The sequence below is a fragment of the Setaria italica genome, chromosome IV (genome assembly GCF_000263155.2).
Source record: "Setaria italica strain Yugu1 chromosome IV, Setaria_italica_v2.0, whole genome shotgun sequence".
Classification (NCBI taxonomy): Eukaryota; Viridiplantae; Streptophyta; class Magnoliopsida; order Poales; family Poaceae; genus Setaria; species Setaria italica.
In genome coordinates, this window is record NC_028453.1 from 6038278 (window position 1) to 6048717 (window position 10440).

At 46.0% G+C, this 10440-nt stretch overlaps 2 protein-coding genes across 2 annotated transcripts; both read left to right on the top strand.

Moving 5' to 3' along the window:
• The first annotated feature begins 408 nt into the window (after positions 1 to 408).
• On the top strand, positions 409 to 2167 carry LOC101761876 (chitin elicitor receptor kinase 1). The gene has a single exon (XM_004964811.3). It carries the CDS (start codon positions 548 to 550, stop codon positions 1853 to 1855), a length of 1308 nt encoding a protein of 435 aa, XP_004964868.2. The 5' UTR covers positions 409 to 547; the 3' UTR covers positions 1856 to 2167.
• A 5172-nt stretch (positions 2168 to 7339) lies between these two features.
• Positions 7340 to 8948, top strand: LOC101762295 (12-oxophytodienoate reductase 1). Its single transcript, XM_004964812.4, has 2 exons — positions 7340 to 7812; positions 7902 to 8948. The coding sequence occupies exons 1-2, from the start codon at positions 7464 to 7466 to the stop codon at positions 8684 to 8686; spliced, it is 1134 nt and encodes a 377-aa protein (XP_004964869.1). The 5' UTR covers positions 7340 to 7463; the 3' UTR covers positions 8687 to 8948.
• The last annotated feature ends 1492 nt before the right edge of the window (positions 8949 to 10440 follow it).

Sequence of the window (10440 nt, forward strand, 5' to 3'; positions counted from 1 at the left end):
ACTAACGAGATCTCCAATACCAAAAATTTTTCAGCAATTGCTAAAAACTCACCTCCTCTCCCCTTGATGCAAGGAAGAAGCAACCCTCTTTGGTGCTCTCCCCTATCGACCGTTGGCTTTGGTGCGCCGGACATGTCCACAGCCTTGTCGATCTCTAAGGCGCTCCACCACACCTTCGCGCTATGCCCTTCCTCCATCTTGGGGCCACCTCGCTATGCTCGGAAGTCGTACCTTACCACCTCGAGCCACCCACAGAGGAGGGGAACGACGGGCTGCGAGCAGTAATTATTGGAGAACATTTAAAATACAAAAGTAATTATTGGAGAAGGAGAGAAAAGACTGTGTTTGGTTGGACTTGTAAGCCGGCTGAAAAGCTAAAACGGTTGATTTGTTATCAGAGAAAAATACTCTTTAGTGGCTGATAAGTCGGCTGATAAGCTGAAGCGAAGAGAGCATTTAAGATTTTTGGCAGTGGACACGAGCTGCTCTTAGCCGTCGCCCCCGACATCCCAACGGCAGAGCCAGCAGAGCACGCGTCTCGCGGGATATGCTCTGCTCTGGCGCGGTCGCAACCCCGAGCCGCAGCCGCAGCTGGACGCGGTCGCAACGGGAACGGGCGATGTGCAAGCCCAGGGCCGGCTCCTCCGACGCGTTGGCGTCGCAGCCCGCGGCCGCCGCCCCCTCGTCCCGCCGCTCCTCCGTCTCGTCCTCCGCCAAGCGCCGCCTCGCCGCGGCAGGGGTCTCCTCCGCCTCCGCCCCCTCCACGTCCTCCTACTCGGGGGCAGGACCCTCCGGCACGGGCACGGGGACGGCCAGCGAACAGCGCCGGGGCGCCACCTCGTCGTCGTCCACCTCCTCCGCGTCCTCCAGCCGCGCGTCCCTCGCCGCGGCGCGCGCCTCGCTCCCGGACCCGCCCGTCCTCTACCCGTTCCAGGAGCTCGCCGCGGCCACCAACAGCTTCCTCGCCAAGCGCGCCGGGGGCAGCGCCTCCGCCGCCGCCTACTGGCGCTGCTCCCTCCGCGGGCGCGACGCGGCGCTCTTCCAGCTCCAGTGCCGCCCCGGACCCGGCGCGGCCGCGGCCGTGGACGCCGCCGCGCTCGCCAGGATCGGCAGGTACCACCACACCAGCCTCGCGCGGCTGCTGGGCGCGTGCCCCGCGGGCGCCCACCTCTACCTCGCCTACGAGCTCCCGCCGGGGGGCGCCACGCTGGCGGCGTGCCTCCGCAGCCCGCGGAACCCCAGCTTCACGGCACTCCGCACCTGGGTCTCCCGCGTCCAGGTCGCCGCCGACGTGGCCCAGGGGCTCGAGTACGTCCACCACCACGCGGGCTCCGTCCACGGCCGCGTCTCGCCCGCCGCCGTCATCGTGTCCGACCCTGGCCTCCGCGCGCGGCTCACCCACTTCGGCGCGGTGGAATTGGCGGACCCCGCCGCCGCCCGGGAGGCCGGGGAATCCCCCTACGCGGCGCCGGACTCGGGCGAGCCGTCGCGGGAGGCGGACGTGTACGCCTTCGGGGTGCTGCTGCTGGAGCTGCTCTCCGGGGAGGAGCCAGCGAGGTACCGCTTCGACAGGGGCACCAAGGAGTTCCAGCGGGTGTCGGTCCTCGAGACGGCCGCGGCGGCGGCGGCTGGTGGATCCGTGAGGAATTGGGTCGACAGGAGGCTAGGTGACTCGTTCCCCATTGCGGCCGCGGAGAGGCTGGTGGAAGTGGCGCTCCGGTGCGCGGCGGCGGAGGACCGGCCGGACATGACGTGGGTCGCGGGGAAGATTTCCAAGGTTTACCTCGAATCCCGGGCGTGGGAGCAGAAGGTCCAAGTGCCCACCGAGTTCTCCGTATCGGTGGCGCCGCGGTGAACCGAACGCGAGCGCGCACCGACATCGCCGGCCGGCGGTGTAGTGATTGCCATTTCTTTTTGGTGGCGGCGGCCTGTGACCCTAGTTGCTCCTGGTAGTGGGGTTGGGGAAAATTAGGCGAACTGAAATTCTTTGAAAATTTATTGAAATTCTGGTGAAATCTCAATTTTCAAAAATATATCCTGATTCTGCCGTAGACCATTAGCGTCGGCGCCCACAGGCCGCAGTGTCTTGCTGAGATTCGGCGAAGGTTCTTTCCACCTTGGGGATTTTTGCGTGAAATCTCAACTCGATGAAGAATTGGGGATGGATGATTTTTGCGTGCACGTGCAGCAGTCATGCTCCTCATGCCGTCATGCGGTTGTAATTTGCATATAGAACAAAGAGCATGTGTAAAAGTGGCTGCACTACTGCCAGCACATCACAGTAGCTTTGTGCTTTCGCCCTTTCCGCACGATCGAAGAAGTCTGAAAACAAAGTGACTGGTCGGCTCCAGGCCACCAATTGACAATTCACATATCACAACTGTGGTCCGGCTCTTATTCTTTTCTCACCGACTCACAAAAAGCAATGCATTGTTTTTGCTCTTTCCGGCCCAACAAAGGCGTGTCGATGCTTGCTTGAGCCCATGCATGGCTGCTGCCTTTCCATTTGTTTTGGACCAGAACAGAAGCCCAGAACGAAGGCTGAGCTTTTGAGCTGGGCTGATTATGATACCCCCGCGATCGCGTTTTGTCCGTGTTCTGGATTCTGGAACCCGCAAGCTCTGACGTCGGCAGGATGTAAGCAAGTATCTCAGCTGCCAGTCAGCCGACGGCTGCTGGGGAAAGGACAAAGGAGAGCCTTCGCGTTGCTGCTTTCGGTCGGCCGACGCATCTGGGGATGCGATACGCCGCGTGTGCCGTGTGCGTCAACGCCTCGTGGGAAAATTCTGCCACCGGTAGGATAGGGTCGCGATCTGCTGGACCTGCACGCCGTTCCAGATTTGGAAATGCCAACGAGCAGCGTTAGTTCTTCCTATTGGGAAAAATAGTTGCAGGTTGGATTTGTAGTCCGGACTAAAATTCATGTCACACCGAATATTCGGAGGCTAATTAGGAGGATTAAACATGAGCTAATTATAAAATTAATTACACAGATGAGGCTAATTCCCGATACGAATCTATTAAACCTAATTAATCCATCATTAGCAATATTTACTGTAGCACCACATTGTCAAATCATGGACTAATTAGGCTTAATAGATTCGTCTCGTCGTTTAACCTCCATCTGTACAATTAATTTTGTAATTAATCTATGTTTAATACTCCTAATTAGTATCTAAATATTCGATGTGACAGGAAATTTAGGAGTTTCTAAACGGACATTACACGCAGTACAGTACAACTGGGATCGAAGCTGTGAAATCCTGAACTAAAATTTTACCCACACACCAACCTTTATGATCCATGTGGCCTTGTGTACCTTTAATGGATTCACGCTCTGATTGTATAACTCTGATCTCTCCTGAGATTTTCGGGTTCTATGCAGGTACATTTGTGTCAGAAAAGAAAACAATAGAAAAAACAAATTGAGAGGAGAAATTTTGAAAAAAAACATCCCACTATTTTTCTAGAGTTAGATATTTTCTTAGAATTTTATTGCAAATACCCACCTAAATAGGCATATTACTGATTGGAGGCTCCTTTTGAAGCCTCCAGGTGAAGCTACATATGATTCCTACGTTAACACTTTAGAAAAAGAGAGAAATTCTAGAAATTCTCAAAAAAAGTAAAATATCTGTCTATTAATCAGTAGACTCAAATCATCGTAGCCATTGGATCTATTATATATGAAAATAACCTAAAGTAACCCCCTAAATCTATATCTAAATTACTCACCTCTGCCATTATATAAAATTAACTAAAGTAACCCCTATTCTCTTCATCAAAATTACCCACTTATACCATTATAAAAATATTTAAAATAACCCCCTAAATTTGTAACTAAATTGCCCACCACTAATACCCAAAAAACTTAAAGTGACCCCTTAAATTTGCATCTATATTAATTATTAAAAGTAACATGAGGTAACCCTACATTTGAATCTAAATCGCCTTAATTAAAAATATACAACAATACATGATTCTAAATCATCTATTTCTTATACTATTGGTATATGATACAATAATTAAAGTATATACAGTGTGTCACCATTTATAAAGATACAGAAGAAGTGATGATAGCTCAAACTTAGGATCCATTAAACAAATTCAAGCACATACCTACGATGCAAAGTGAAAAGTTAAACAGTATAAATGTGGATGAAAATATTATAGAATAATTACTAATTAAAATCTATCACAATTGGATGAAGATAATAAGTATATATCTGTTGACGCCAGATTTCGACACGAGTAAAATCGGCGTTAGGAGAGGAAGAAATTAGAAGATGCGGCGAGATACAAGGGCGACGATTGAAAATCGGCCGATTGGTGCTACAGTCAAGGATCGGTTGATTGGTGCTACAGTCGAGGATCGGTTGATTGGTGCTACAGTCGAGGATCGGCCGATTGACCCTTGGAGTTCCGCCTCGCCCGACCCCTGAGGTTTGGGATCGGTCGCGCCCGACCCTCCAAAGGAGGATCTCCGCCTCGCCCGACCTTAGTTTCCAGGGTCGGAGTAAGTCTGAGCCCTCGACATGTGGGTCCTGATCTGTTACCCCTTGCCGATGAGGTGATCGGCCGATTAGGAGGTTGGAATAGTTGGGCCGGTGTGGGCTTAAAAAGGATTATGAGGATGAAGAGGGAATGAGCCCATGAAGTGCGTGATAATCGACCTAGTACGAATCGTACTTGTAAATATTCGTTTTCTGTTTAAATTTAGGGATAGAGTTCTAGTCGGATAAGAAGTCGTCTGTACGGGGCTATAAATAGCCACCCTTGTAGATCTGTAATCATCATCAACTCAATACAACAAACTACTATTTCCTCGTACTTACTTTCAAGCAGGCGACTTCGCCAACACTTTTTTCTCCTTTTTCACGAGTTCGTACGGGTTGCCGGGGCTGCATCAACTTGACCTCCGACCGATCTTGTAAGTTCTGCTTATCGAGTAAATTCTAAGCTTTAACTTCAGGCGCATCGCTGTCGTTTCGTTTAGATTTATTCATCAGTTATCGGTATTTACTAGAATTATAGGTTTTACCTGTTGATTCTAGTTTTATCACTAGTTATCCAGCTAGGAATAGGTAATTTCGGCTTTCCTTGTACTCCATTGTTTGATCTATTCATTTTATGCATGGCCGATTAGATCTGTTCCTAGTGTTGCTACTGTAGTGTTGTTTAGATTACTCTAGCAGTCTTCTTTATTAACGTTGCCTGGTAATCGGCCGCATCATAGCCGATTTCTTTATTACGGTAAATCGGCCGATTCGCTGATAAGCTTTCTCGAGATCGGAACTTTAGCCGATCGCAACCTCTGGGAATTGACACGTTTGTTTCCTTGCCAATCAACAGGTCAGATTGGCTGGCACGCCACGCGAACTGCACCAAGGCAATCGCCCGACACAGGAGCTAAGCAGATTCTCCCGGGTCGTGTGTCCGACGCTGGGAATTTGATCAGCCGATTTCTAGCGCCAACAATATCTATATAAGTATTGTGTTTGAATATTTAACGGATGAGAGCTAGCTCATGGTAATAGTTTTGTAGCAATGTGGTCTTATTTTTTTTCATTGGAGACTACACATTAGTTCCCACGAGACACGCTAAAAAAAGAAACAAATCCTAGAAATTCTCACAAAAATAAAAAATATCAAACATCAATCCTACAAACTCTAATATTGATAGCCATTGGTCTATTATATTTTCTAAAAAGTTACCTATCACTATCATTATGAAAATATTCAAAAATAAACTCTATACCTATATCTAAATTACCGAGATCGGTCACTATAAAAATAATCTAAACTAACCCCATAATCTTGATCCAATTTATTCATACATGTCATTATAAAGCATAACTTAAAATGACATTCTAAATTTGTATCTAAGTTATCCATGTATATCATCATTAAAAATAACCTAAAGTAAACACCTTAATTTTAATCTAATTATCTTCATGTGCATCATACAAAAATATCCAAAAGTAAACTAATATATGATTCTAAATTACCTATTTATGCCATTGTTAATATAGAAATACTAAATTAAAGTATATACACATAATGAGTATCACCATTTAAATTATTTATACATGTATGTGAGGAATTGATGAAAAATATTGATTTCCATGCTAAACACAACGTATGGAGCTGTGATACAAAATGAAAAAGTGTGAATGTGGATGAAAAAAATGTATAGAGTAATTGCTAATTAAAAATCAATCACAATTGGATAAACATAAGTACACATCAATATAAATATTATGTTGAAGTATTGAAAAAATGAGAAAATAGTAGGTAAACAATTTTGATTATTAGTTAGGAGTTTAATTTCTAAATAATTTTTAGATACAATAACTTTTAAAAACATTCGCTCCTGCACGGGTTGATACACTAGTATGGTTAAATGATTCCACAAGTTTTCAGCAATGCAGAGTTACGAAAGGCTCAACTAGCTGAATTAAGCTTCCTTAAGTGCTTGGACTATGCTTATTCACCATGTTATAGTTACATTTTTACAAATAGCAAAAGTTGTTGTGATAAATGAAAGCTCCTATTAGGGTTTTTTCCGGTGAAATCCTAAAAATATCGAGATTATACTTGATAAAGGCTATATCAGCGGCTCAAAATTAATTCCAGTGAAATCCTAAAAATATCGAGATTATACTTGATAAAGGCTATATCAGCGGCTCAAAATTAATAAAAACATGACTGTATCGATTAAGCATATGTGCACCGGTGCTGTTTTTTTTGAACAAAATTAAGTAGGTGTGAGTATTTGCAACAAAAAAGCTTATGGAAAAATTCTTAAACTCTACGTGACATATATATGACAAAATTCTTAAACACCATGTGATATATACCAATATATAATTTTAGGCAATGCATCTAATTGCCTTTTGTTGATGATGAACCTTTGTAACAATGATCATAGGCTGTAACGCTGTACCCATCCGAAGGGTACGTATACGCATACGCCCTAGTCGCGTCATCTGTTGTTAGTGTGTGATTGACTGATTGACACTTCGTCTTTCTAAAAAAGAAAAGACTGATTGGCACTTCAACATCAGAGTCGAGGAATCCGACAGTCTGAAAGCTCACGTGCGGACCTGCGTGAGAAAACGAGACATCATCATGCCTGCTGTTGCGGCACCTACAGACTGGATGACGCAAAGGGTGACGCAGGTCCAGGGATGGGAACAATCTGGACGATTCAGAAAAGAAACGGCGCCCGGCGGTTAGGAAAAAAAGGAATCCAATAGGCATCACCAGGCCTTGACCGCCCACCCCGACACGTATAAATAGGGCCACACCCTGCCCGGTTGGAGAAGCAGAAGCTTTCAAGCAAGAAGCAGAGCAAGTGAAGCAAGCAGAGGCCAGAGCAGAGAGCAAAGCGAGCAGCTGCGGCGTTCCATCGCATCTCCGGCACGCCGGCGACCGAGGCCGATCAGGATCAGGCAGGCAAGATGGTGCATCAAGCTCCCAAGGAGGTGATCCCGCTGATGACGCCGTACAAGATGGGCCAGTTCCAGCTCTCCCACCGGGTGGTCCTTGCGCCCCTGACGCGGTGTCGCTCCTACGGCAACGTGCCGCAGCCGCACGCCGCCGTGTACTACTCGCAGCGCGCCACCAAGGGCGGCCTCGTCATCGCCGAGGCCACGGGGGTGTCCGCCACCGCGCAGGGCTACCCGGAAACGCCCGGCATCTGGACGCAGGAGCAGGTCGAGGCGTGGAAGCCCATCGTCGATGCCGTCCACCGCAAGGGCGCGCTCTTCTTCTGCCAGATTTGGCACGTCGGCAGGGTCTCCAACAACAGTGAGTTTCCATCTACGAGCATACCCTAACCATCTGCTTGTTCTGTTGCTAGTTGGTTGCTGATATTTTTCTTTTGGCTCAATTGACAGAGTTTCAGCCTGACGAGCAGGCGCCTATCTCGAGCACGGACAAGCAGATTTCCCCGGACCCCGAGTCCGGCATGGTGTACTCCAAGCCGCGCCGGCTGCAGACCAAGGAGATCTCGGGGATCGTCGACGACTTCAGACGGGCCGCGCGGAACGCCATCGAGGCAGGGTTTGACGGTGTAGAGATCCACGGCGCGCACGGATACCTCCTGGAGCAGTTCATGAAGGACAGCTCTAATGACCGCACGGACGAATACGGCGGTAGCCTTGAGAACCGGTGCCGCTTTGCTGTTGAGGTCATCGATGCCATCGTCCATGAGGTGGGTGCGCACCGTGTGGGCATTAGACTATCACCGTTCGTCGACTTCGTGGATTGTGTGGACTCCGACCCGATAGCTCTTGGCCACTACATGATTCAACAGCTCAACAAGCACGAGGGCTTCCTCTACTGCCACATGGTGGAGCCCCGGATGGCTATCGTCGATGGCCGCAGGCAGATTCCACACCGCCTCTTGCCATTCAGGAAGGCGTTCAATGGCACGTTCATCGCCGCCGGTGGGTATGACCGAGAGGAAGGCAACAAGGTAGTGGCAGAAGGCTATGCTGACCTTGTCGCGTACGGAAGGCTCTTCCTAGCCAATCCAGACCTGCCTAGGAGGTTTGAGCTAGACGCGCCGCTAAACAAGTATGACCGCTCGACGTTCTACACACAGGACCCTGTCGTTGGATACACAGACTACCCTTTTCTTGAAGAGGATAGCAACAGGAAGGCTGCTACTCAAGCTTAATCATGGATTTCACCGAAGCTTAATCATGGATTTCACCGATTTGAACAAGGCTAATAATGTGCATGATTCATGCATCATTAGTTTATTATTGATTTCCACTATTCTTCATCATTAGTATCATTAGTACACACATGTTTCTTTTTCGGACTGTTAGCTGATATGAAGAGAAACAAATGTACGGGTGTAATGAAATAAATCTGTTGAACCTATTTTCCCTTTCAAATGTTTCATTCCTCCGGTTGAATATAGTACCATTCCTTCAGCTCTGCTTGCACTTGTATAAATGATCCATGAAGTGAAATTTAACTCAATCAAGTGAACACATGAGGGAAGAAACATTTATCTATTTATTTATTTTTAGTTCAATTTGGAAAAAATTGTGTAATTCGGCAGCGGTTGAGGTTGATCGAGATCAAGCTGAAGGACATGCACTAATCTCATCATACAAATAAGTACGGAACTGGACTCTGCCATCAACATGTTCCTCTAGTGTGAGATTTCAGGTTAAAAGCATCATTAGTATTCAGTTTCATCACACCGGCTTCAGTGGTTCTCATCGGCTAATTCAAATAATTCAGCTTCGATTGGTAAGGAATTGTGTGTAACTCTAAACCACACAAAAAAATCAACTCCGGTGGAATCTTCAAGTTCCACAAATATTTCAACTGGAGGCGCACCCCTGCCGAACTCGATGTGTTGCTTTCAGTTTGGTTTGTGTTACTTTCAGTTTGGTATGTGCTACTTTCAGATTGGTTATGTTCAGAGATGTATGTGTTTAACATGAAAATTGATATTCTCATTGATTTTTCCATACGTATATACATGGTTTATATGGTTACACACATCATGCATATATTATTTTCACTAACAATGGTAGAATCGGGTTATCTATAATTGTACTTTGGGTTATTCTTTTTTATAATGCCATATGTTGGTAATTTAGATTAAGATTTAAGGATTACTTTAGATGATTTTAACACTAGTAGATGTGGTAATTTAGATGGTTACTAAAAGTTATTGTTTTAAAATAATGGCATATCGGTAGTCTGGATAAAGATTACCGGATTAATTTATTAATTTAGGTTACTTTTATAATGGTAGAGGTGGGTAAATTTTTATATAGATGGTAGGTTACTTTCAGCTATTTTCATAATTACAGTTATAGGTATTCTTTAAAAAATATAATAGATCTAAGGCTATGATCATAGAGTCCGGCATCGATGGTCGGATGTTTCTTTCTTTTATAAGAGTTTTCAGATTATCGCTTCTCGTGAAGATTAATGTGGAGGTTTTTTTAAAAAAATCTCTAATTAAGTGGTAGTAAGATAATGCTTTTAGAACAATGTGTCTTTGATAACTCTGCTGCATGGCTGTGTTACAATAATTCTGCAGCCTTTTTTCCCAAGCATAGCCTGGTTAAGCAAATTCAGGTAAAAAAAATCCACATTACTGGGTCGGGAATATTAGATAACTTTTTAATTAGTGGATCTTTAGGTTATCCATTGAACTACCCCACCAATAGTTCTAAGATATCATATGGCATCTTTTGTCATAAATTTGCATATGGTAATGGTGCTGGGCTTATTAACATAATACTTCCCTACGAGCTAACCCTAGTTTAGCTTATAAGGGCCTGTTTGGCTCCAAGGTGCTAAAGTTAAACATCCGATATTTGGATACTAATTAGGAGTATTAAATATAGGCTAATTACAAAACTAATTGCACAGATGGAGTCTAATTCGCGAGACGAATCT